Here is a 26,111-nt window from a genome sequence, read left to right as displayed (position 1 = left end):
TTAGCAGTATCAACAAGAAGCCTTTTCCTTTTATCAAGTATACGCCAAGAAGAAAATCTAGACATAGAGAAATGTCTTTGTAGGACATTGAAATGCTAACTAGGTCTATGTTTTTCTCGTATTGGGTACAAAACCTCAATGATAGATGATGAAGTGTCTACCGGGCTTCTGGCATTGTGATGCTCACTGCACCGTACGTATAAAAATCTTCCCCAGTTGAAGTTGAACTCAAGTTTTCCGGACTTGTTTCCATGAAGAAACCCGGTTGCTTAGGTTGAGGCAGAACCGTTCCTTCGCTTCCCAGTATGGAAGCTACCGTGGACATGGCCGGCCTGTCTGTGGGAAACTTTTGGACGCACAACAACCCAACATGGATGCATCTTTCTACTTGAGGCTCGATTGCAGAGTTGCACAATGATTCGTTGAGAAGTTCCAAGGCCCTGCCTTGGGTCCAAAGCAACCATGCCTATGACAGATCAAATTGTACCATTAACCTAGCTGGCTTGTCATTGAAAGAAGAAACTGACTATGCTAATACATCCGTATGAACCAGACAAAGACAAAGTTACACGCACCAGAAAGCACAAGCAATGTTTTCTTCTAGCTAAACTTACGTGCCCAAGAAGGTTGTGGTGGTGGTTTGGATGGCAGAACCCTCTATTCTTTTTGCCACTCACAATTTCTAATAAGAGCACGCCAAAGCTAAATACGTCGGATTTCACAGAAAACTTCCCATCAAAAGCATACTCTGGGGACATATAGCCGCTGCAGTAAGCAGATCATTCATGCATTAGTTCACTAGAACACTAACTCGAGCGCTCGTGAGAGATAACATGAACTTACTAGGTTCCCATCACTCTGCTAGTTTTTGCTTCTTTTTCATCACCACCGAAGATCCTAGCCAAGCCAAAGTCCGATATTTTAGGATTTAGGTTGGCATCCAGCAAAATGTTGCTCGCCTTTAAGTCTCTGTGAATAATTTGAAGTTTTGAATCTTGATGGAGATAGAGAAGTCCTCTTGCAATTCCCATTACAATGTCAAATCTTCTTTTCCAATCCAACGAGAAGCTTTTATCCTTATCCGCACGTCACCAAATGACACAAAAGCTTCGAGTGACTGATCTTTGCACTACTTGCTACGCCTATATACTGTACGAGCTATAGAGCTCATTTGAACAGACCGAGATTGAGAGTGTCATACCAAAAATGAAATGATCTAAGCTTCCATTAGGCATAAATTCGTAAATCAAAATTCTTTCCTCTCTCTCGGTGCAGCAGCCCACCAGTCCTACGAGATTCCTGTGCTGAAGTTTTGCAATCAGAACTACTTCATTCATAAACTCTTCGAGACCTTGTCTGGAATTCTTCGACAGCCTCTTTACTGCTATTTCTTGATCCACTGAGAGATTGCCCTGCATAATCAATAATTCAATTATTTCTGTGCCTCTTGCATGAACACTTAGCTACAGACTGTACACAGGATACCTTGTAGACAGGGCCAAAGCCGCCCTCTCCAATCTTATTTCTCCAAGAGAAATTGTCAGTAGCAGCAGCGATCGTAGCAAAATCATGTAACGGCAAGTCAAAGTCATCCTTTCCAGTTCTCCAACCTAATTACTTTGAAAATCAGACATCACAGCACTACAATATAACATAGACTTAAGAGAAATTGATCATAGCCTCTTTAATGAAAGGAAACTGGATTTGGTTGATAAATAGGTTTACCTCTCGCCTTCAGTGTTCTCCTCCTGTAGATCGCCCAAATTGCCATGGCCAGAATGAAAAATCCCAAAATGGCTGGAATCCCTATGATGATCAATCTTTTCTTTATTTTGGGAGTTTGAATTGCATCTAGATAGAGAAAAATGGAGGATATTAGTTTTGTTAGCGAAGATTCTGTTCCATAAGCTAAAGTTCTGCACTCACGATCCTTTGAAAGGAAAAAAAAAACAATCCAATCGAACTAAATGAAGCGGGAACAAATTGCAGGTTACAGGAACATGAAATACCCACACATAACCATCCAATAGACTAAAGGCTTAAGCAAGATCCGCTCTGCCAGTTTGAAGATGGACGTACCTAGTTCAGATGCTGGTAGTCGAATGAATATATCCTGCTCGTAGTGAACTTCTTGAAATTCTCTAATATCGATTAGGTTACCAAACCACATTAGGCAGCCACTACCTCCTCCGGTAACATCTGAATTAGCATAAGCTACACATGAACAATTCTTCAAGCACTCGGCCTTGCATTTATTGAGGCTCATGTTCTTGTCCAACCAGAAATCTATCAGGTCAGGCAGTTTCACCCCAGCAAGTTTCAAGAAGCCCTCTCCAATTGAACAATTAAGGGGTAGTATTCTCACGCAGCCCGAAGACCAGTTAAGCACGTCCCATTCCTCCTGCGACTTGGGTGTGTACCCGTGTAAGCATTCACATATTGGAGCCTGGTTAATTCTGCAGAAACCATTGGCACCACACTTCGCATAATTGTCACATAAATCATTTGGAATTGAGTACATAATATCCCATGCAGTGCTCCAATTCACATACACGAGTCGTTGTAGTAATCCAGACTGGTTTAGCATGACTCTTGTAATGACTCCATTTGATGGAGGCTCATACGTGACATATATCTCGCTCGCATTGTAAATTAGTGCAGGCTTGGAGACTGGACTTGGTTCCATGGAAGCACCACTGAATTGAGCTCCATTCCACGGTCCTGTCCGAAACTTTATTACCGAATCTGTCGAGACTAATTCCCATTGTGGCAACCCCTGAATGTTTAGTCTGTACATATAGTCTCCAGGGGACGGATCGTCTGCGCTTCTCCAGGAAGTCAGGTACCTCTCTAAACCAGTTGCTAAGTTCAACCCCATGTTCATACCAGCCAATTGCGTGTCAGATGGGTAATCGAAGCTCTGCCATGAATATTCATCAGAACTCAAACTGCTATTCTCTCTAAGAACAAGATTTCCCGAGTTCAAAAGCTGAGCAACCGGATTGGTAAGTGTCCCCGAGGAATTTGAAGACCAAACGACACTCTTTGACTGGTTGAGAAGAACAAGTGCTCCATCATTAGTAATTGTGAGAGAACCATTTGAATCGGCAAGCGGACTCTTCCTGTTGGCGACCCAGACGACCGTCTCGGGAGTGATCTTGTACCATATCCCCAAGAACCTGTTCTTGGAGTTGCCAGGAGAGAAGAAGCCGAGCTCAAACCTTTGGCCTGAGGAAACTAGTTTCTCTCCATTACTAATGGACTGGCCTGAACTTAATGTGTCACCTGCATTTGACAGGCCTAGCACTGAAAGAAAGACCATAAATGGGTACAGGAAGGTGAAGAGAGGATGCCTTTTCATTTCAATGCCTTCCAATGACTTTCTCTTGCTCTTTCCCATAAATGCCTTCACTAAAATAAAAGGCCAGCGAACTTATGCAGTCTATCATGACGACTATCGGAGGATTATGTTCTTCCAGGAACTGTAGAGGTTGAGTTGACCCCACTGATCCAAATAAAAACATTATTTGCCTCTATGTTACTCAAACTCTTCGCTCTAACGTAAAATTCTGGTGCAACTTAAATTGGCACGGATGATTTTTCAAGTTGTCACCAATGTCAGTATAAAAAAATTTAGAGTGAAAGCATAGTCAATTATTAGACACGTGACAAAGTAAACAATACATCTTAAATCCATTAATTTTTGGGACGGATAATTTATTGTGGCAATAAGGAAGCTTTCATAGTAGCCCTTGTTAAACGTGGTCATATCACGGCATATTAATTTGAATTCAAGCTTCCACAAAATCATAATAAATTTTCATGTACGCTTCAGTCCTTTTCAGTGCAATCGAAGCTCTCCATCATGTAGCTTCGCGATGCTTTCTTGTATCAGGGATTGATAGCAAAACTATCATCAAATAGGGAAATTAAATGATTTAACACTAAACTGCGTCTGATGAAGCATGACCAGGGGCGCGAAGGCAACTTTTATCTCCATAACCATCCAGTTGTAGTGAAACTGGGAGACTGCCATTACCCGATTGGCTTAGTTGAGGTCTCCAAGAGACCCGAGCACTCCATGTCGTGGAAAAAGAAGAGCATTGTTTGATGGCCTAATGAAAAAAAGAAATTGCTTCCTCGGGCTCAAGTACATAACAGGTTTCCTTGAACTTGTTTTGGTTTGACTAAGTAATCTTGACTTTTCTGGAGCTGCAACTCGATGAGATACGTTCTGCGAAACTCAATATATATTTTTTTTCAATTTGCCCATTATTTGTCTCTAAAGAAAACCCCAAAAAATAGCATCTGCTAGACAACAAGTGATGACCTAGTTTTTCTCTGTTCCATCCACCAATTATGACCCAACATGAGTCTTTTTCTTGCGGTCATTATTCCGTGTAGATTCTTGCACTGAAGTCTATGGTCTTCACGCCAACCCCCAAATGACTGCAGAAAAAATGCGACCCGGTACTTCTTATTATTTCGTTGGCCTTTTCTGTCGAGAGAGCAAAGCTGATAGCAACAATCAGGAGAGAAACAACGTGATAGATGCTGAAAAGTAGAAATACACGTCCAAATTATACGGTCGATATGGCATGTCTAAAGTCAAATCCCTGGTCCTACTTCCTGAGAAAAACCTTGGTCATCCTCAGTCCACGTTTGCCACAAGCCCGCTATGTCTATAACATGAGTTTCTAGATCCACCTGGTCCGTCAATTCTGTACTGCAACCGATGCCAATGAATTTTCTGCACGAAACTGAGCTATGCTTGTAGAAGGGGGAATTACCCAAAAAGTCTTAAACGTATTACACTTGTGCTAATTCAATACTATGAGTCATCGACATCTAGTTCATAGGCCAGACTTCCATTTTTCTCTGGTTAAATTGGTTTTTGAGGTGCAAATCATGCTGCTTACAATTATGATTTCCAAGGAAGAATCAGTAATGTCATCCGCAGGTTGCGGTTTTCACGTAATGCTATGTCTGCATACAGACCAAAAAAAAAAACAGTCCGCACAATTTCTGGCTACTTTATTTTCACGATACAAGCAAATTTTACTTCAATGTTCCTTCTCTTGGATTTGCATTTAATACTATCACATTCAGTTAAAAATACACAGAGAAATTATCAAAAAAGCCATAAACTTATTGTACTTGTACCAATTCAGTCATAAACCTTTCACTTTGGCAAATTTGGTCCTAAACCTTTTTAAAATTTTCCAGTGTAGTCAATCTGGCCAAATTTGGCTAGAAATTGATGAGATGGACGTCCGCCGTCTTACGTGACACAACCGACACTAACATGATAATTTTTGAAAATTTTAAAATTTTTTTCCTTTCCTTTTCTTTCTTTTTTATTGTTAAGGGCCGGCAGGGGCGAGGACCGTGAACCCTCGCCAGCAGCGTGTGAGGGCAGCGAGCCCTTGCCACGAGCCCTCGCCGACCACCTTTTCTCAACCAACCACTAGATTCCCTTCATGGCTGAATGTTAGAACACCATTTGAATTAGTTCGTTGGCTCTCCATTAGCAACCCAAACAACTGTCTCAGTAGTGATCTTGTTTTATTCTTGGAGCTTTCAGGGGAGAAGCCAAGCTCAAACCTTTGGCCTGAAGAGACCAATGTCTCTCCATCTTTCACAGACTAATCTAAACTCAAAGTATCCACTCCAAATGACAACCCAACAATGACATAAAGATGATAAAACAATAAATGCAGGTGGCAAAAGGTTTTTTTTGCATTTGATTGAAGACTTCAACCGATCTTCTGTTGCTCCCCATAATTAAATCCATCTTTGTTTCAGATCAGGGAAGGCAGAAGGGTCAGACGAAGTCCACCTTGCAGGTTGCCACAAGATCAAGAAGATTGACATTAACAGCAGTGACGTGTACGTTAAGATGAGTTATGTGTCAACTAATTTAAAATATCTTCTGGTCCAGAAGAAACTAAAGTCAGAGCAAGAATTTCTGCGTAATTTTTCTACGACTCACATCCACCTTCTTGTGATGTAACAGTCAAAGTAAACAATTTCAGTTTGACCTGGATGTTTCCAAGGTTGTTGACCATGTCCTATTATCACTCCTGTCTCTATTTTCTCAGGATCCACTGCGCGATGCGCTTTCATACAATAGGATTTGTTGCAAGCGATATTGAATGCTACGAATGTACTGACGTCTCGCTCATTTGTCCGACTTCATGTGTGCTGGTTTAAGTTTGTCTTTGAATAATGCAAATTTTGGAATGGTTATTACTATGATTTCCAATGTCATTCGTACAGTACAGTCTTCATGTGATGTTATGTCTGCATAAATCCCAGCTAGTCTATTTTTATTACAAACAAGGTTATTTCCCTTCCAGATTCAAAGTTTCCATATTTTTGTCAACAGTTCGGTCTCCTATATTCGCATTTAATCCTGTCCCATTCAGTTAAAAATCAGCAGCAGAAGCTATAGCTTGAGAATAAATCCCCAGAGATTAACAAAATCAAAGAACACATCAGAAGAAAGAACATTGCTATCATATACTTCTACTTGAATGTCCAAAATGGTTGCGGTGGTGACTTCGAGTATGGATCTCCTCTATTCCTTTTACCACTAACTATCTCTAACAAAAGCAATCCAGATCCACATTCATCAGATTTCACGCAACATTTCCCACCAAAGGCCTACGCTGGTGGCATAGCCACTACCGAACATTCATGTCTCGAAACTGTCCTAAAGTCGACCAGCGAGCATCTAAGAAACAAGACTGCAGACTTTCTAAGTATTATTATTTGTACTTCTCGTTTCTGCTTCTTTCTCGTTGCCAATCATGTTGGTTGTTTGTTTGTAAAACAAACAAAATAGTGCTTTTTCCTTTGTCCCACATAGGAAAGTTTTGAGAAAGTGGGCCACTTTATAACTGTGAATATCTTATTGCTCTTTAGAGTGAAGACAATGGGGTGTGTGCTAGTCCACACAATACCCGCATGCGGGTGCGCGATTATTACCACTTAGCACTTTATATTTTTATCTTATTTCGTAAGGTTATCTTATTAATTTTTATTATTTGAAAGGTTGTTTTTTTGTTTATTAAGTAATTTTCGAAATTATGAAAATTCGGAATTATATATTTATTTATTTTATTCTGAATTTTACATGTGTCTTTCCAAGACAACTTTTGAAGATTATATTTGTTCAATTTTCAATCTTTTCCGAAGGGTTGCATCTATTCAGTTTGCAACTTCTTCCGAAGGAATATCTTTGTTAGCTTTGCAACCTTTCGTGAAGAGTTGCCAATATTCTTTAAGACCGATTTCTATATATGTCAGTTTTTGGCAAGAAAGAAAAGTGAGATCAATTTCTTCAAGTCTTCTTTCGAAAACTACAGTCATCATTTCTTTTGTTTCCTAGAGAGACCTTGGAGAAATACTAGAATTGCTATCTAGTATTCTCATTTTGAGACTTTGTTGTATCCTGGAGGATTTTTGCCGGTGACCATTAGCAACAATTGTGGGGCAAATAAATCCTTAAGGAAAGTGATATCACGCCTCAAAGTCCGACTTGATTGCTCTTTGATTCGAAGCTATTCAAATTTACAACAAATCATAGGTTTGAAACTTTAAGATTTAGAATAGCGCCCAAGAAGTACATTGCTTGTTTTCAGGTCCTTGTGAATGACTTCAAGTTTTGACTCTGGGTGGAAATAGGGAAATCATGCAATTGACGAGAAAATTTCGCTTTTTAAATGACCAAATGGTAGATCATCCTCCGGATGCTCTGTTCTTCAATTTGACTCCTCACACCTTTTTGTCTCAAGCATGAAAGTTGCACATGCAAAAGTATGTCTTGGAAACAAAATCAATTTACCAGGCCCTATGCTCTTATTCCACAAGCTAATCCCCGGTTACCATGGTGTTTACCACATCACAAATAACAGAAGAAATGAGAAATTTATAATCGTTATCATTCTGTGAGGCTCAGTCCGTTTCTACCTTTGTTGCGCATGCTGGAAATACGGACATAGGGAGATTGTACCAATGATTAACACTATCATGTACTAGATTTTCAACACTCAACTGAATGAAGCCGGGTCTAGTGGGACACTTGAAAACGTTTAGTCTTTTGATCAAACATTTGCCATAGTTATCTTCTGTCCATAAACTTATAAGAACCCATTAGATACTTTCCTCAGCCACAGGCAGGTATGAACCTCATTGTGCCAAGACGTCCCTGTGGCTATTGATATCCTCAGGTGCCATCCTTTGCGTTCTGAATTTAAGTGCTAGAATTTCCCTGCTAAAACCACTCAGGAGAGAAAGGAGCCGGACAACATTCCATTCACTAGTATCTCTATCGACCTTCTAGCATTGTTATGGTGATGAGATTATCTGTATAGAGTTCTCTCGGTGAAGTTGCACCTGAGTTTGTTGGACTTCTTTCCATGAAGAAACCGGGCGGTTTAGGGTGTGGCAATATTGCTTCTTCATTTGCTAACATGAAAACCACGGAAGACATTGATGGCCTATCACCAGGAAATTTTTGGACACATAACAAACCCACAGGTATGCATCTCTCTACTTGAGATATAATGGAGGAGTCAGCTAAAGAATCATCCAGAAGCTCCGATGCCCTGCGTTCATTCCAAAGCAGCCATGCCTGGAACAAAGTAGCTGATCAACAAATTGCTCGATCGCCCATGACAATAGAATTGAAATGCAATCTCAGATTACCAGCGTATCAAAGTAAATTTTATATTTCAGGCAGCACTACTGGCTACCCGCTTTAACTTACATGTCCCAGAAGGTTGTGGTGGTGGCTTGGATGGTAGAATCCTCTGTTCCTTTTCCCACTAACTATCTCCAATAAGAGCACTCCAAAGCTAAACACATCAGATTTAACAGAGAATTTTCCATCAAAGGCATACTCTGGGGACATGTATCCACTGCATTAAGAAAATCATATCTCATTTAGCCCATCTATTTGATCTCATTAACTTTTGAACACATGAACTAAGATAATCAACTTACTAAGTTCCGATTATTCTTCTTGTTCTTGCTTCTTTTTCATCACCTCCAAAAATTCTTGCTAATCCGAAATCGGAAATTTTGGGATTTAGGTTGGCATCCAGTAAAATGTTGCTTGTTTTAAGGTCTCTATGAACGACTTTTAGCTTTGAATCTTGGTGGAGATAAAGGATTCCGCGTCCAATTCCAATAATAATCTCAAAGCGCCCATCCCATGGCAACGAGAAGCGTTTGTCGTGATCTGTGGACATTCAACAACCCCATATAAGCTTCAAGTGTTCGATATCTTGCACTGATATATGCACATTGTCCAAAATTGGTGCATATATCATTGACTCCCTCGGCACTCATCTATTTGAGACTCCATCTGACGTTTTCGCGACACATACAGATGCGAACCTCATTGTGCAAAGACATCCCCATGGTCATTGAGCATCGCCAAGCATCATCCTGTTTGTTTTGGCTTTAAATCTGAAAGATTTCCTTGTTAAGCCACTTGAACAAGAATTCCAGGAGATTTACAAAAATGTCGAGTGAATAGCGTGTCTATCGAGCTTCTGGCATTGTTGTAGTCACGAGATGACTTGTATAGAGTTCTCTCGGTGAAGTCAAATCCGAGCTTGTTGGACTTCTCTTCCATATAGAAACCAGGCTGCTTAGGCTGTGGTAAGATTGCTTCCTGATTCGCCAGCATGAAAACAACAGAAGACATTGTTGGCCTATCTGCGGGAAATTTCTGGACGCACAACAAACCCACTTGTATAGATCTCTCTACTTGAAATTCAATGCAGGAGTCGGCTAAAGAATCATCCGTAAGTTCCAAGGCCCTGCCTTCATTCCACAGCAACCATGCCTAAGAACACAAACAGATGAGCTCACTCTCCAATCACAGTAGACGACTCAACTTCAATATGAAATGACTTGGACATCGAAGACATTCAAAGTGTTTGCAAAAGAGCATTACTTATCGCAAGCCTCAACTTACATGTCCAAGAAGGTTGTGGTGGTGACATTGATGGCAGAATCCTCTGTTCCTTTTCCCACTCACTGTCTCTAACAAAAGCACGCCAAAGCTAAATACATCGGATTTCACAGAGAATTTTCCATCAATGGCATACTCTGGGCACATGTAGCCACTGTATTAAAAAAATCACATTTCAGTTCTCTTAATGCCGTGGAAAGTATGAACTTTGGAACTCATGAAGCAAGATGGCTTACTTACAAAGTACCAATTATTCTTTTTGTTCTTGCTTCTTTTTCATCACCTCTAAAAATTCTTGCCAATCCAAAATCAGAAATTTTTGGATTTAGGTTGGCATCCAATAAGATGTTGCTTGTTTTGAGGTCTCTATGAATGACTTGAACTTTCGAATCTTGGTGGAGATAAAGGAGCCCTCGTCCGATTCCAATTATAATGTCAAAACGCTTTTCCCATTCCAAGGAGAAGGGTCTGTTGCAATCTACAGACATTCAAACTCAATAGAAGCTTCAAGTGTTTGTTCCTTGCTGTTTTATATATATGACTCATGGAAGGAATCAATTCTGAAAGGCTAATATCTTTGTGCAGTGAAAAAAACCAATGAGAATTAAGAGGATCAAACCAAAAATAAAATTATCCAAGCTTTTATTCGTCATGTATTCGTAAATCAACATTCTTTCTTCTTTCTCGATGCAGCAGCCAAGAAGCCCAACAAGATTCTTGTGTTGAAGTCCGGCAATCGAAGCTGCTTCATTCATGAACTCTTCGCGACCTTGTCCTGAATTCTTTGACAACCTTTGTACTGCTATTTCTTGGTTTGTTGAAAGATTTCCCTGCATGATTAACTTTCACCGTATGCCATCTTCTGCTATAAACTATATTAATATCATGTTACCTTGTAGACTGAACCAAAGCCTCCTGATCCAATCATATTCGTCGGAGAGAAATTATTAGTAGCAGCAGCAATTGTATCCAACTCAAATAATGGAAGGTCAATGTCATCCTTTGCATGCCTCGAGTCTACAAACACAATTATTGAATATAACCGAACATGAAGAAATTGAACGAAGAAAAAAGAAAGAGAATTTGTAATGACCAGACAGTATACTTTCACTATGTGAAGGAAATTGCCGATTGTTTACCTCGTATTTTCGATACTCTCTTCCAGGTTAGTGTTACAGTCCAGAGGATAATACCCAGCAAGAGCAATCCAGAAATGGCTGAAGTCACTCCGATGGTCACCACCAGTCTTTTCCTTTTGGTGGGTATTTGGATCAAATCTGGAGTACCAAATGATAATTACTTTTAATATATCTAGTAAATATTATCACTATAAGCTGAGAAATATGTAATAGACAGCAACGTAAATCCAGTATTGGGGAGAAGTCCCTATGAAACGGCTGGTAGACAGCAAAATAAAAAAGCAATAGCAGTTATGAAATTCATGTACATAATTGTGAAGCAGATAGACGTATATGTAAGTCTTGCTCATAGACGGCATCTTCAAATTCACTGGTATCCATTAGGTCCCCGAACCACATTAGACAACCGCTCCCTCCTCCTCTGACATCTGAATTAGCATAAGCTGTACAAGAGCAGTTCTTTAAGCACCTGACCCTGCATTCCGCAAGGCTTATATTCTCGTCTAGCCAGAAGTCTATCAGATCAGGTAGTTTCACCCTCGAAAGCTTGAAAAATTCTTCTCCTTTCGAACAATTTACAGACACTTTCCTCACACAACCGCCTGACCAATCGAGCATTTGCCACTGCTCTGGTACCTTTGGTACGAAACCCCGCAAGCAATCACATCTCGAATATATGTTGCTTCTGCAAAAACCATTGGCTCCACATAGCGCATAGTTTTCACATGGATCAATGGGGTGCGAGTACATGACAGTCCAACTGACACCTCCTTTCTTCCTCGCCAGACGCTGCAACAAACCTGACTCATTCAAGACGATTCTGGTGAGGATCCCATCCTTTAAATGGTCATACTCAAAATACACATCCGTCTGGTTATAAACAAAGATTTGCCGCGAAATGGGATTCACTCCGATGGAGAGACCGCTGAATTGGATGCCATTCCACGAACCACTCCGAAATTTCATGACCGAAGCATTGTTGAATACTTCAAATTGGGGCAACCCATGAATCCTTAACCTGAAGGTATACTCTCCAGGGGACGGATCATCCCTGCTTTTCCAAGAGGTCAGGTACTTTTCAGTACCGGTTCTGAAGTCCCATCCAAGTTTCATACTGGACAGAAGGGTGTCTGATGGATGGTCAAAGCTCTGCCATGAATAGTCTTCAGAACTCGAACTGGCATCCTCTCTGAGAACAAGATTCCCAGACTCCAAGAGCTGTGCAACCGGATTTCTTAGAACCACGGATGAATACGAAGACCAAATGACACTTTTTGATTGGTTGAGAAGAATCAAATTCCCCTCATCGCTAAATGTGAGAACACCCCCTGAATCATTGAGCGGGTTGTCTCTATTAGCAACCCAGACAACTGTTTCAGGGGTCATCTTGTACCATATCCCCAAGAACCTGCTCTTGGAGCTTCCTGGGGAGAAGAAGCCAAGCTCAAAGCCTTGGCCTGAAGAGACCCGTGTCTCTCCATCGTTCATAGACTGGCCTGAGCTTAAAGTGTCGGCTCCAAATGACAAGCCCAAGAATGACAGGAAGATCATGAAAAAGCAAAAGGAGGACAAGAAAGGAGCTTTTTGCATTTTACGGAAGCTTTCCTCTGGTCTTCACCCTATCGTCCTCATAATTAACTCATGATCACTCTTTCCTTCTCTTCACGGACAAAAAACTTGAGAAATGAAGAAGGGGTAAGTCAGATGTGTGTCCATGTCGTTGCCCTCAAGATCATGGAGACTGGAGAGTCGGTTCTTGGAGCTTTACAAGAGGGAATGTGACCGGCGGCGCCAAGAAGTCTAGAGGCCAAGAAATTTACCGAAAAAAGTTCTAAATCGATTATAATTGTGCTAATTCAGTCCTAATTTTTTTTGTATCAATTGAGTCAAAAACCTTTTGTATTTGTGCCAATTCAATTCATGCGGTCAATTTTTGCCGACCTGATGTGGATAATTTTTAATAATATTTTTTTGAATTTTTGAATATTTTTTTCTTTTTTATTTTTTTATTTTTTTCCCTTCTTCTCGATCTAACGATCAGCCAGAGGAAAGGCCAGCAAGGTCCATCTGACCTTTCTTCTTTTGTATTTCTTGTGCAATTTGATGCTCCTCCAGTTCAGGTATTGCTCCATGGAAGATGTCAGCTTCGGCCACGGTGCTTCTTCTGCGCCTCTCGTCAATCTGAACCGTTGAAAAAGGAAATAATTTCAATAAATCAACAGTAGTCATACGCTCCTGGGGTTCTACTATCCTGTTATCAAGAAGCTGGATAATGTCTCTTACAATAGAAAATATATGTTTTTTAATAGAAAATATATGTTGGTAACTTAATTATTCTTGTGGGTAATAATTCACTTGTCGTCAGACAATAATCTATTTTTACTATTAATATAGTTATAAGTACATAATATGAGAATGTTAGCACTTCATAATTAGTCTGTAATTATCATAAGTGATGGTACGTATGCTTACTAATTACCCTCAATGATGGTAATTCATTAGTAATCATACCAAACATTAAGCAATTATATTCTGTTAACTATCAAGTTATTAACAATGTGTTATCAAGATAACGTAAGTATTATAACATAAATTACTTAATTATCAATTATTAATAATTTGTTAATAATGTAACATGTGATTCTGTCAAAATAAATAGAATCGGTGTTATCATCATATAAATAATACAAATATATTTAGTTATAATTAATATAAGTTTTAATTCCAATTGATAATCTAACGTGGGTAGAGTGAGTGAGAAAAAAGAGATGAACATTTTAACAATAGTTGTTACTATCATGTTGTAATAGCTATCAGACAAGAGGGATCATGTTATAGTTATTACTATTTAGATTGTCATAGGGATTACGTTGTAATAGTTAGGAAAAAAATCACTAAAAAATCTAAATTTTACCTATTGTGACACATTTGTCCTAATCTAGTTTTTGTGATACAAAAAATTTCAAATTTATACTCGTGTGACACATTTATCCCAAACTTTTTTTTTGTGACATAAAGGGGAGGAATCTTAATTTCCGTCATTTTCTTAGTCACATGAAGGATTTTTAATTTCCATCATTTTATTTCCATTAAAGTAATTGGTGATCCCTCCTTTACTGAATATTCGAATTGAGTTTTGAATTAAGTAAAATCTCTAAGTCAAAATGAATCAATCCTGTCAAACCTGTCTATTCTCATTGAATATTGGAGATCTTAATTTTCAGAACTTGACTACAACCATGTCGTAACGGTTCTAGAAAAAAGGATGCACATTTCAGTTTGACCTGAGACCCCATGTTTGTTGATCATGTCTGTATAATCATACTGGTCTCTTCTTCATTAAGTCGTGATAACACTGTGCAATGTGTTTTTATTGAATCGAAATAATTCAATGCTACGAATCATCAACATCTAGCTCATAGGCCAGGCTTCCACTTTTTTCTCTGGTTAAATTGGTGCTTGAGGTGCAAATCATGCTGCTTTTTTTTTTTTGGTCGGAAAATTAAATATATCATTCACTAAGAAAGGATAGTAGGACCCGATAAGTGGGCATAAGTACATAAGAGCTCCCAAAGTGCTTGGGGAGGGGAGAAGACCCAATTCAAAGGTAGGTAGTTTTTTTTGTGGGCTTTAGCAACCCAGTTCGCTACAAAGTTGGCCTCTCTATAACAATGAATAACCCGGATACTAGACAAGGATCGTAGCAGGTCTTTGCATTTCAAGATAAGCGCGTGAACTTCCCAACTAAGTTGATCTGGACTCTCTAAGGCATTGACTAAGTCCAAACTGTCAGACTCAAGTACAAGGACTTCATGTCGTTTGGGAAAGAAGTGAGTTAGGGCTTCTAACAAAGTGAGAGACTCAGCCATCAGCGGGGACGGCGTTGCCACCGTACGAGCTGCTCCGTCCAGCAACCTCCCGACGGAATCACGGCAAACGCAGGCGACCGAACCTTCCGAAGCTCCATGTTCGTATGCTCCGTCTATGTTTATCTTATAAGTTCCATATAGCGGTGGATTCCAAGTCCCTGAAAAATTGTCGGCTTTGTTCCCAGACCTGCTTGATTTGGGGTTCAATCTGTTAAAGCTCTTCAACCCAGCTAGAACAGAGTCGATGAGGCAGATTGTGTCGGGTTTTCTGTTCTTGAAGATGGCTTGGTTGCGCTTCTTCCATATATTCCATAGTGTTGCAGAAACCAGCTCTAGATTAGGTGAGTTGCTTGACTTTCCTTTCAAATTCCCGAACCAATCTTCAATTCGAGTAAGACCCTGACTTGATATATGAACATTTAGCACAGGGTTCGACCAAATTTCCTTCGTCCAAGGACATAATAAAAAAGGCAAAAGTACACCAGAAGTGCCACAACTTGTGTACGGCGATCACTTTGGTGCCATAATTTTTTTTTGGATCACTTTAGTGCCAATCTGGAGGAAAATAGATTACTTTAGTGACTCCGGCCAAAATTCCGGCTAAAAAGCTGACCTGGCATTTATATTAAAAAAAATGGTCTGACTTGTATACGTGGAAATTATGTGGCTTTTTTTCGAATTTTTTAATTTTTAGAAAAACAATAAAAATTAAAATAATTTTTTTAAAAAAAAAGAAGAAGCCTGCAGCAGCGGCGAGGGAGCCCTCGCCGCTGCTGCCGCCAACTCACCACCGCTGGGAAGGGCCGGCGGTGGTGGGCGCAGTGGTTGGCGAGGGCCGGATCCGGCGAGGCAAGACCTTGTCATCGCCTGGGTAGCGACGGCGAGGTCTCACCTTGCCGGATCCGGCCCTCGCTGGGCTCGGTGAGGTCTCGCCTCGCCCAGCGAAGGTGAGGTCTCGCCAGGGCCGGATCCGGCGAGGCCAGACCTCACCGTTGCCTGGGTCGCGACAGCGAGGTCTCGCCTCGCCGGATTTGGCCCTCGCCGACCACTGCGCCCACCACCGCCGGCCCTTCCTGGCGGTGGTGGGTTGGCGGCAGCAGTGGCGAGGGCTCCCTCGCCGCTGCTGCAGGCTTCTTCTTCTTCTTATTCTTCTTTTTTAATATTTATTTATTTTATTTATTTAATATAATTTAATTTTTTTTAAAAAAAGTACACGTTAGCGGGCTAAACGGCATCGTTTTTGGTTTTTAATGCTGACTGGACCTCTCCGGCGAGCCGTGTCGGCGCCACATCGGATTTCCGGCGAGCCACGTCAGCATTGGCACTAAAATGATCGTTTTTCAAAAAAGTTGGCATCAAAGTGATCCGAAAAAAAGTTATGGCACCAAAGTGATCGCCGTACACAAGTTATGACACTTCTATTGTACTTTTGCCCAATAAAAACAGGTGCTCCACAGTTTCCACGCCTCGATTGCATAAAGAACATGTGGGATCAAGTATAACTTTTCTTCGAAATAAATTCTCTTTAGTTGGGAGACAATTCTGGCATAAATTCCACATGAAAATTCTAACCTTGGGTGGAGAGTGCAATTTCCATATATCTGTCCAGAGGGTGGGAGGAGGTTGAAAAGTAGTTGAGGCTTGATTTTCATTCTGTTTATTTGCTTTCTCTTGAATGTAGTTGTATCCACTTTTAACTGTGTACTTGCCTGCTTGAGTTCCAGTCCATACAAGCCGGTCTTTCTCTGTTTGGGGTTTAATCGGGATAGCAAGGATTTCTCTCACTAATTGATCCTCAAAATGTTCAGTTAAAACTATTTCATCCCATATGCCTGCCTCACTAATAATGAGTTCAGAGACAAAACGTGGTTCATCTCTATTAGCAGGACCTCCTATGATTCCCCTCTTCCGCCATTTATCTTCCCTGATTCTTATCTGTGAACCATCCCTTACTGCCCACAGCACTTGGGGTGAGATGGAGTCTCTTCCTAGGATTAGACTTTGCCAACCCCATGAGGGGCGTTGTCCCTTTTCCGCATGCCAGAAATCTCTATGAGGAAAATAAAGGCCCTTAAATAGAATGCTCCAGAGAGAGTTTAGACTGTTACTCAGACGCCAAGCTTGCTTTCCTAACATTGCTTTATTGAAGGAGGGCAAATCTCTAAATCCCAGGCCACCCTTATTCTTTCTTGTCTTCAGAATATCCCATCTCTTCCAGTGAATTCCGGCTTTGGTCTCATTGGTTTTCCACCAAAATGAAGCAATTTTCTGTTCAATAGCCTTACAAATAGAAATCGGGATCTTAAAAAGAGACACGGCATATTGTGTTAATGCTTGAACCACTGCTTTAAGTAAAACTTCTTTACCACCTTTTGACATTAGTTTTTCCTTCCACCCTTCTAGTTTGGAATTGACTCGTCCTAAAATCTAAGCAAACATTTGTTTTTTCGATACTCCCCAATCCGAAAGAATTCCAAGATATTTGCTAGTTTTGTCAATAACAGGAACTCTCAATTTCCTTGCCATATTGTCTTTCAGAGTTTGGGGGCAATCACTACCAAAGAAAATCCCCGATTTGTTTAAGTTTATAGCTTGTCCATATGCTAGGCAATATTGATTCAGGATAGATACCAAATTCTGACACTCTAGAATTGTACCATTCAAGAAGAATATTGAGTCATCCGCAAAGAGTAAATGAGAAAGGGTGGGACACCACCTGTTCAGTTTAATCCCTGTGATACTTCCATTGTCCACAGCTGTCTTCATTAATGAGGACAGTACATTTGCCACCAGAATGAAAAGGTAGGGAGATAGGGGATCCCCTTGCCTAATCCCTCGAGAAGGTTTGAAGTAATGGAGAGGTTCTCCATTAAACTTAATGCTGAATGAAACTGTTGTGACACATTTCATAATCCATCCCACCCATTTCTCATCAAAGCCAATCTTGATTAGGCATGCTTCCAAAAAATCCCATTCCACTTGATCGTGGGCTTTCTTCATGTCTAACTTGAGAACCGCTTGAAATTTCTTTCTTCTCTTTCGAATTCTAATTTGATGCAACACCTCCTGGACAATAAAGATGTTATCTTGAATTTGTCTCCCGCCGACGAAAGCACTTTGTTCCATTGCAACAAGTTCTGGTAGAAGTGGTTTGAGTCTATTAGCCAGCACTTTTGAGATAAACTTGTAGCCAAAATTACATAAACTAATTGGGCGGTATTGATCTAGTCTCTCTGGATTCGGGACTTTCGGGATAAGGGAGATGTGTGTTTTATTTAAATCTGGTGGCAGGGATTCAGTGTTGAAGAAATTCCTCACCTCCTTTAGAATATCCCATTTAATCTCTTCCCAATTCTGCTGATAAAACAAATCACTAAGGCCATCAGGCCCCGGTGCTTTTGCTGCGCCGAGCTGGAAAGTTGCATTCGTTACTTCTTCCAAGGTTGCCTCAGCCAACAAGAGGTGATTCATCTCTTCTGTTACCAGTCGAGATACCTGATCCAGAACTGGGGAGAAATTTCGAGGGCCGATAGATTGATATAGATCTCGGAAAAAAAGTATAGTATGTTCTTTCAACTGGCATTGCTCAAATAGCCATGTATTCTCTAAATTCTGAAGCATAGAGATCCTATTCCTCTGTCACCTCTGAATGGTAGTTGCATGAAAAAAATTTGTGTTTCTATCTCCCCATTTCAACCAATTAATTCTCGATCGCAGCCCCCAATACATCTCTTCCTACCTCCATAAATAATCAATATCTTCTTGTAGGTTTTTGATTCTCACTTTGTCAAAGGACCCCATGGTATTGTTTGTCAGCCACTGTAGTTCCTGTTTCAGCAAGTTGATTTCCCTATGTCCATTCGCGAATTTCTTCTTACTTCATTTGGAAAGAGCAAAAGTTATGGCCTGCAACTTCCCGACTAAATCCTTTTCAAAGTGAGTGGGAGAGCTCCAAGTTTCTTTCACCACCTTTCTACATTCATCACTCTCAAGCCAGAAGACTTCAAACTTGAATTCCTTTTTTCATTTTACAGGGTTAGCCCAAAGAGATAGAAGTATAGGACTGTGATCTGATCCTATTGCTGGGAGAGCATAAGCTTCCGCTTCAGGGAGCATCAACCTCCATTCAATCGTACATACCACCCTGTCAAGTCGTTCTTTAACGTACTCGTCCCCTTCTCTATTATTGGCCCAAGTGAATGCACACCCTTTACTGTCAATGTCCATCAATGAACAAGCATCTAGACAATCCCGAAAAGCATTCATTCTATAGTTTTCAGCCAAGCGCTTTCCAACTTTTTCCCAGTAAAACCGCACCTCGTTAAAGTCACCCAAACACACCCAAGGCAGTACATTCATGGAACTTATATTTCGCAATTCCTCCCAAAGTTGTAGCCTTTTTTGATACAAATAAGAAGCATGAACAAATGTAACTCTCATTTCCTTTCCACTAACCACCTCTTTACACCTCAAATTTGCAAATTCCTTAGACATTGAGTCTATTTCCAGTGAAATTCTTTCATCCCACATAATAGCCAAGCCTCCCGCCGTGCCCACAGGATTAACTACAAAACAACTTTGAAAATGGAGTCTTCTCTTTATTCTCTGAATAACCTCAGCCTGATTTTTCGTTTCCATCAGAAAAACCACAGTGGGCCTAAAGCAAGCCACTAAAGCTCTTAATTCTCAGACTGTCAAGGGTGTGCCCAACCCTTGACAGTTCCAGCATAGTATATTCATGGTTCACTTGGTGGCTTATTAGGGCTAGCCACCAAAGCCCATGCAGCGACTTCTTCAGTCGTACGAACAGGTGTTTCAAGAAGTTGAGTTTCATCCAGCCCGATTCGTAGCAGCACCTTACAACTATGATTTCCAAGGACGAATCAGTAATGTCATCCCCAGGTTGCGGTTTTCACGTAATGCTATGTCTGCATAATTTCTGGCTACTTTATTTTATACAAGCAAATTTTACTTCCCTTCGATGTTCCTTATCTTGGATTCACATTTAATACTATCACATTAAGCTGAAATATACCGGAAAAATTACCAAAAAAATCCTAAAACTATCACGCTTATGCTAATTTTGTCTTAAAATCTTTCAACTTGGCAAACTTAGTCATAAAACTTTTGACAATTTGCCAATATAGTCTATCCGGCCAATTTTGGCCAAAAATTGATGAATATTAGAACACCATTTGAATCAGTTGGTTGATTGGTCTTTAGCAACCCAAACAACTGTCTCAGGAGTGATCTTGCTTTAAAGCCCAAGTACCTGTTCTTGGAGCTTCCAGGAGAGAAGAAGCCAAGCTCAAATCTTTGGCCTGTAGAGACCAATGTCTCTCCATCTTTCATAGACTGGTCTGAACTCAGAGTATCAGCTCCAAATGACGACTCAACAATGACACAGATTATAAAACAATAAAAGCAGGTGACCAAAGGAGTTTTTTGCATTTGATTGAAGCCTTCAACCGATCTTATGTTGCTCCTCATAATTAAATCCATTTCTGTTTCAGATTAGGGAAGGCAACTGGTTCGGCTTTAGCAGAAAGTCTTTGGGGAAACGCGAAGCCCTTGAGCTTAAAGGGATTTGGTGATATGCAGTGACGTGCAAAGGCCTTTAGCAGAAAGTCCACCTTGCAGGTTCCCACAAGATCAAGAAGATTGACATTAAGAGCAGTGATGTGTACATTAAGACGAGTCATGCGTCAACTCATTCAAAATTTCTTCTTGTTCAGACGAAACCAAAGTCAGAGCAAGAATTTCTGCGTAATTTCCTTCTACGACTAACATTCACCTTCTTGTGACGTAGCAGTCAAAGTATGCAATTTCAGTTTGACCTGGATGGTTCCAAGATGGTTGACCATGTCCTATTATCACTCCAGTCTCTATTTTCTCAGAGTCCACTGTACAATGCGCTTTCATGCAATTGGATTTGTTGCAAGCGATATTGAATGCTACGAATGTACTGATGTCTTGCTCATTTGTCCGACTTCATGTGTGCTGGTTAAGTTTGTCTTTGAGTCATGCAAATTTTGGAATGGTTATTACAATGATTTCCAAGGAAGAAAGAACAATGTCCTTCGTACAGTAGAGTCTTCATGTGATGTTATGTCTGCATAGATCCCAGCTAGTCTGTTTTTATTACAAACAAGGTTGTTGCCCTTCCAGATTCAGAGTTTCCATATTTTTGTCAACAGTTCTTTCTCCTATATTCGTATTTAATCCTGTCCCATTCAGTTCAAAATCAGCAGCAGAAGCTCTATAGCTTGGGAATAAATCCCCAGAGGCTAACAAAATCAAAGAAATTGACCCATCAGAAGAAAGAACATTACTATCATATACTTCTACTTGATTGCCCAAAATAGTTGCGGTGGTGACTTCGCATGTAGATCTTTTCTGTTCCCTTTACCACTAACTATCTCTTACAAAAGCAATCCAGATCCACATTCATCAGATTTCACGCAAAATTTCCCATTAAAGGCATATGCTGGTGGCATAGCCACTATCGAACAATCATGTCTCGAAACTGTCCTAAAGTCGACCAGCGAGCATCTAAGAAACATATTATTTGTACTTATCGGTTCTGCTTCTTTCTCGTTGCCATTCCTATGTCTGAAATTTTAAGATTTAGAATAGCGCCCAAAAAGTATATTGCTTGTTTTCAGGTCCTTGTGAATGACTTGAAGTTTTGACTCTTGGTGGAGATAGGGAAATCATGCAATTGCCGAGACAATTTCGCTTTTTTAAAGACAAGTGGGAGATCATCCTCCCGATGCTCTGTTCTTCAATTTAGCTCCTCACACCTGTCTCAAGCATGAAAGTTGCACATGGAAAAGTATGTCTTGGAAAAAAAATCAATTTACCCGGCACTATGCTCTTATTCCACAGGCTAGTCCCTGGTTACCACGGAGTTCACCACAGCACAAATAACAGAAGAAATGAAAAATTTCTAATCGTTATCATTCTGTGGGGCTCAGTCTGCTTCTACCTTTGCTGCACATGCTGGAAATACGCACATCGGAAGATCGTACCAATAATTAACACTATCATGTACTACATTTTCAACACTCAACTGAATGAAGCCAGGTCTAGTGGGATGCTTGAAAACTTCAAGTCTTTTGATCAAACATTTGCGATAGATATCATCTGTCCATAAACTTATAAGAACCCATTAGATTCTATCCTCAGCCACAGACAGGTACAAACCTCATTGTGCCAAGACGTCCCTGCGGCTATTGATATCCTCAGGTGCCATCCTATGTGTTCTGAATTTAAGTGCTAGAATTTCCCTGCTAAAACCACTCGGGAGAGAAAGGAGCCGGACAACATTCCAATCACTGGTATCTCTATCGACCTTCTGGCATTGTTATGGTGATGAGATTGTCTGTATAGAGTTCTCTCGGTGAAGTTGCACCTGAGTTTGTTGGACTTCTTTCCATGAAGAAACCGGGCGGTTTAGGGTGTGGCAATATTGCTTCTTCATTTGCTAACATGAAAACCACGGAAGACATTGATGGCCTATCACCAGGAAATTTTTGGACACATAACAAACCCACATGTATGCATCTCTCTACTTGAGATATAATGGAGGAGTCAGCTAAAGAATCATCCAGAAGCTCCGATGCCCTGCGTTCATTCCAAAGCAGCCATGCCTGGAACAAAGTAGCTGATCAACAAATTGCTCGATCGCCCATGACAATAGAATTGAAATGCAATCTCAGATTACCAGCTTATCAAAGTAAATTTTATATTTCAGGCAGCACTACTGGCTACCCGCTTTAACTTACATGTCCAAGAAGGTTGTGGTGGTGGCTTGGATGGTAGAATCCTCTGTTCCTTTTCCCACTAACTATCTCCAATAAGAGCACTCCAAAGCTAAACACATCAGATTTAACAGAGAATTTTCCATCAAAGGCATACTCTGGGGACATGTATCCACTGCATTAAGAAAATCATATCTCAATTAGCCCATCTATTCGATCTCATTAACTTTTGAACACATGAACTAAGATAATCAACTTACTAAGTTCCGATTATTCTTCTTGTTCTTGCTTCTTTTGCATCACCTCCAAAAATTCTTGCTAATCCGAAATCGGAAATTTTGGGATTTAGGTTGGCATCCAGTAAAATGTTGCTTGTTTTAAGGTCTCTATGAACGACTTGTAGCTTTGAATCTTGGTGGAGATAAAGGATTCCGCGTCCAATTCCAATAATAATCTCAAAGCGCCTATCCCATGCCAACGAGAAGCGTTTGTCGTGATCTGTGGACATTCAACAACCCCATAGAAAATTCAAGTGTTCGATATCTTGCACGGATATATGCACCACATAGTTATAAGACTTATGAGAGGTATCAATCTATAGAAACTAATCACATGTGAATGGAAAAACCAAGAAGAATTAAGAGGCACGGACCAAAGATAAAGTTATTCAAGCTTTTATTTGGCATGTATTCGTAAATCAACATTCTTTCGTCTCTGTCAATGCAGCAGCCAAGAAGGCTGACGAGATTCCTGTGTTGAAGTTTGGCAATCAAGGCTACTTCATTCCTAAACTCTTCAAGTCCTTGCCCAGAATCCTTCGACAACCTTTTCACTGCTATCTCTTGGTCTGTGGAAAGATTTCCCTGCATAATTGGCTTTCAGAATAGGCCATCTTCTTGTATAAACTTAATTTAATGTCGCATGGATCATGTTACCTTGTAGACTGAACCAAAGCCTCCAGCTCCAATCAAATTTCTTGGAGAGAAATTGTTAGTAGCAGCAGTAATGGTATCAAGATCGAAAAGTGGTAAGTCAATTTCATTCCTCAAGCCTAGTAACAAAATTATTGCCATCAGTAGACCTTATATAATTGAAAGAAATAAACTGGCTCATTTTGCTGCTACATGCTGTTGTACCTCCTATTTTCATTCCTCTCTTCCAGATTGTAATCCCAAGGGCAATGCCCAGCAATAGCAATCCAGATATGGCTGAAGCTACAGTGGTGATGACCAGCTTTCTCTTCTTGGCGGTATCACGAAAGGAATCTGCAATAGCAAAGGATAATGACTTCAAATATCTTCAATTAATATCCTGTAGCATAAGCTGAGCAACCCAAATTTCTATTTTGGCCTGTTAAAATCAGTACTCGACAAGCTCTAATAAAATGAGAAGTACGTATTTGTGCCTCACATGACATTAGGAGGAAAACACATCAAAGCAATAGCTCAACCAGTTATGAGATTCACGTACCTAATTCTGATGCTGATAGACGTATATGTAGATCTTGCTCATAAGAAGCATCTTCGAAGTCACTAACATCAATTAGTTCCGCGAACCACATGAGGCACCCACTCCCTCCTCCTCTAATATCTGAATTAGCAAAAGCAGTACAAGAACAATTCTTTAAGCACTCAACCTTGCATTCCTCGAGGCTCATGCTCTCGTTCAACGAGTAGTCAACCAGATCAGGTAGCTTCACCCTTGAAAGTTTGAAAAACCCTTCTCCTTTAGAACAATTCACGGGCACCTTCCTCATGCAGCCACCAGAAAAATAAAGCATTTGCCACTCTTCCGGTGACTTGGGTGTGAAACCCTGCAAGCACTCGCATCTTGAGTATCTGTTACTTCTGCAGAAACCATTAGCTCCGCATAAACCGTAGTTGTCACATGGATCACTGGGAATCGTGTACATGACAGTCCAACTAGCACTTTCTTTCGGCCTCACAAGTCGTTGTAATGACCCGGACTCATTCAGACTAACTCTGGTGATAATTCCATCATTCAGAGCTTGATAAGCGAAATAGACATCCGTCTGGTTGTCAACCAACATTTGTCTCGAGATGGAATTCGCTGCCACTGAGAGACCGCTGAACTGGACTCCATTCCACATGCCACTACGATATGTCTTTGTCGAACCATTCCTGAATATTACAATCTGTGGCAGCCCTTGATCGGTTAATGTACTGGTGTAGTCGCTAGGGGAAGGGTCATCCACGCTTTTCCACGCGGTCAGATACCATTTAAACCCGGTTCTCAAGTTCAACCCCAGTTTCATATCGGCCAAAAGCGTGTTGCACGGGTAATCAAAGCTTTGCCACGAATAGGCGTCACTGGGATTTGAACTGATGTTATCCCAAAGAACAAGGTTTCCAGACTCCAGGAGCCGTGCAACAGGATTGGTTAGAACCCCAGACGAATTTGAAGACCAAACAACACTCTTCGATTGGTTCAGAAGAACTAGATTACCCTCATGGCCAAACGTGAGAACACCACTCAAATCAGCTAGCGGGTTGTCTCTATTAGCTACCCAAACTACTGTTTCAGGAGTGATCTTGTACCATATCCCCAAGTACCTGTTCTCGGAACTTCTAGGAGAGAAGAAGCCAAGCTCAAAGCTTTGGCCTGAAGAAACCAATGTCTCTCCATCTTTCATAGACTGGCCGGAACTCAAGGAGTCAGCTCCATAAGACAAGCCCCCCACAAATGACACAAAGATGATAGAACAGTAAAAGCAAGTAGAGAAAGGAGCTACTTGCATTTTGTTGAAGCCTCCCACCTATCTTCTCCTGCTTTTCCTCGTATTTTGTATATTAAGCCAGAGGAGGAAGATGGGTGTAAAGTCCAAGCCGAACGCTGGCACAGATCAAGAAGACTGAAATGTCAAACTGAGGTTCTCGGAATTATGTAATAGTGGGGGTTTGACCTTGTCAAAAAAAAAAAAGTTTCTCAAGAGACCGAGACATGAAAAGGAAAGGGAAGTCGTGAGTTTAGAGGAAAAAGAGAGGAAGGAAGGGAAAAAAAAAAGAGAGAAGAAAATTCTTTCGGACAAGCCGGATTGACTACGTTTTGCAGCGTCTCGTAACTATTCAAGCCCGTAATTCATATAATCGGTATAAATTTCGGAGTTAGACCATATTTTTGAAGATATATAATTTTTAACTGTGAGATTCGATTGAGCAGCTGTCGAGCTGTGGATATATATGAAAATGATAATTTAGAAGGTTGTGGAGTTATAGGATTTGATAGAAATTGATTCCGGAGTACGGTTTGACTAGACCAAAATTTTGAAGTTTCGCGCTTACGTTCTGCGTGACGGATAACTTTGAATATCCGTTTCCGACAAGAGTTTTGT

General features: G+C 40.6%; 3 protein-coding genes across 6 annotated transcripts; all 3 read right to left on the bottom strand.

The window, feature by feature from the left end:
- LOC115687699 (G-type lectin S-receptor-like serine/threonine-protein kinase At4g27290) lies at window positions 1-3,676 on the bottom strand. Of its 2 annotated transcripts, none has more exons than XM_030613337.2 (7): window positions 2,080-3,672; window positions 1,726-1,851; window positions 1,486-1,610; window positions 1,203-1,412; window positions 844-1,082; window positions 615-765; window positions 1-466 (listed from the first exon to the last, which is right to left on the bottom strand). In XM_030613337.2, exons 1-7 carry the CDS (start codon window positions 3,398-3,400, stop codon window positions 158-160), a joined length of 2,481 nt encoding a protein of 826 aa, XP_030469197.2. In that variant the 5' UTR covers window positions 3,401-3,672; the 3' UTR covers window positions 1-157. The 2 variants fall into 2 exon arrangements, with proteins under 2 accessions (XP_030469197.2, XP_056172873.1); XM_056316898.1 differs by having other exon boundaries at window positions 364-498; window positions 2,080-3,676.
- A 4,409-nt stretch (window positions 3,677-8,085) lies between these two features.
- Window positions 8,086-25,647, bottom strand: LOC115687695 (G-type lectin S-receptor-like serine/threonine-protein kinase At4g27290). 2 transcript variants are annotated; one of them, XM_056316900.1, is made up of 7 exons: window positions 24,230-25,647; window positions 23,896-24,024; window positions 23,695-23,810; window positions 23,412-23,622; window positions 9,010-9,247; window positions 8,774-8,924; window positions 8,086-8,638 (listed from the first exon to the last, which is right to left on the bottom strand). In XM_056316900.1, exons 1-7 carry the CDS (start codon window positions 25,515-25,517, stop codon window positions 8,333-8,335), a joined length of 2,439 nt encoding a protein of 812 aa, XP_056172875.1. In that variant the 5' UTR covers window positions 25,518-25,647; the 3' UTR covers window positions 8,086-8,332. The 2 variants fall into 2 exon arrangements, with proteins under 2 accessions (XP_056172875.1, XP_030469194.1); XM_030613334.2 differs by lacking the exons at window positions 8,086-8,638; window positions 8,774-8,924; window positions 9,010-9,247 and adding exons at window positions 21,936-22,648; window positions 22,784-22,934; window positions 23,020-23,257.
- On the bottom strand, window positions 9,327-12,929 carry LOC115687696 (G-type lectin S-receptor-like serine/threonine-protein kinase At4g27290). Of its 2 annotated transcripts, none has more exons than XM_056316896.1 (7): window positions 11,436-12,929; window positions 11,128-11,265; window positions 10,881-11,005; window positions 10,608-10,830; window positions 10,229-10,466; window positions 9,992-10,142; window positions 9,327-9,859 (listed from the first exon to the last, which is right to left on the bottom strand). In XM_056316896.1, the coding sequence occupies exons 1-7, from the start codon at window positions 12,715-12,717 to the stop codon at window positions 9,494-9,496; spliced, it is 2,523 nt and encodes an 840-aa protein (XP_056172871.1). In that variant the 5' UTR covers window positions 12,718-12,929; the 3' UTR covers window positions 9,327-9,493. The 2 variants fall into 2 exon arrangements, with proteins under 2 accessions (XP_056172871.1, XP_056172872.1); XM_056316897.1 differs by having other exon boundaries at window positions 10,608-10,818.
- Window positions 25,648-26,111: the final 464 nt, after the last annotated feature.

Source organism: Syzygium oleosum, unplaced genomic scaffold (assembly GCF_021117445.2).
Source record: "Syzygium oleosum isolate NSW1041296 unplaced genomic scaffold, Sole_v2.1 Sole_v2.13, whole genome shotgun sequence".
NCBI lineage: Eukaryota > Viridiplantae > Streptophyta > Magnoliopsida > Myrtales > Myrtaceae > Syzygium > Syzygium oleosum.
Note: the sequence above shows the minus strand (reverse complement) of the source record. Positions and strands in the feature narration are given on the sequence as shown.

Excerpts from the sequence above, each read along its gene's own strand:
- LOC115687699 (XM_030613337.2), bottom strand. The coding sequence starts at position 3,400 with ATGGGAAAGAGCAAGAGAAAGTCATTGGAAGGCATTGAAATGAAAAGG. Across the intron at positions 1,852-2,079 it reads ACTACCAGCATCTGAACTAG|ATGCAATTCAAACTCCCAAA; the intron begins GTACGTCCATCT and ends TTCTCTATCTAG. Across the intron at positions 467-614 it reads ACCACAACCTTCTTGGGCAC|GCATGGTTGCTTTGGACCCA; the intron begins GTAAGTTTAGCT and ends GATCTGTCATAG.
- LOC115687696 (XM_056316896.1), bottom strand. The coding sequence starts at position 12,717 with ATGCAAAAAGCTCCTTTCTTGTCCTCCTTTTGCTTTTTCATGATCTTC. Across the intron at positions 11,006-11,127 it reads GAGAGTATCGAAAATACGAG|ACTCGAGGCATGCAAAGGAT; the intron begins GTAAACAATCGG and ends TTGTGTTTGTAG. Across the intron at positions 10,143-10,228 it reads AAAAGAATAATTGGTACTTT|TGGCTACATGTGCCCAGAGT; the intron begins GTAAGTAAGCCA and ends TTTTTAATACAG.
- LOC115687695 (XM_056316900.1), bottom strand. The coding sequence starts at position 25,517 with ATGCAAGTAGCTCCTTTCTCTACTTGCTTTTACTGTTCTATCATCTTT. Across the intron at positions 9,248-23,411 it reads CTTGAATAACTTTATCTTTG|ATCACGACAAACGCTTCTCG; the intron begins GTCCGTGCCTCT and ends GAATGTCCACAG. Across the intron at positions 8,925-9,009 it reads AGAAGAATAATCGGAACTTA|TGGATACATGTCCCCAGAGT; the intron begins GTAAGTTGATTA and ends TTCTTAATGCAG.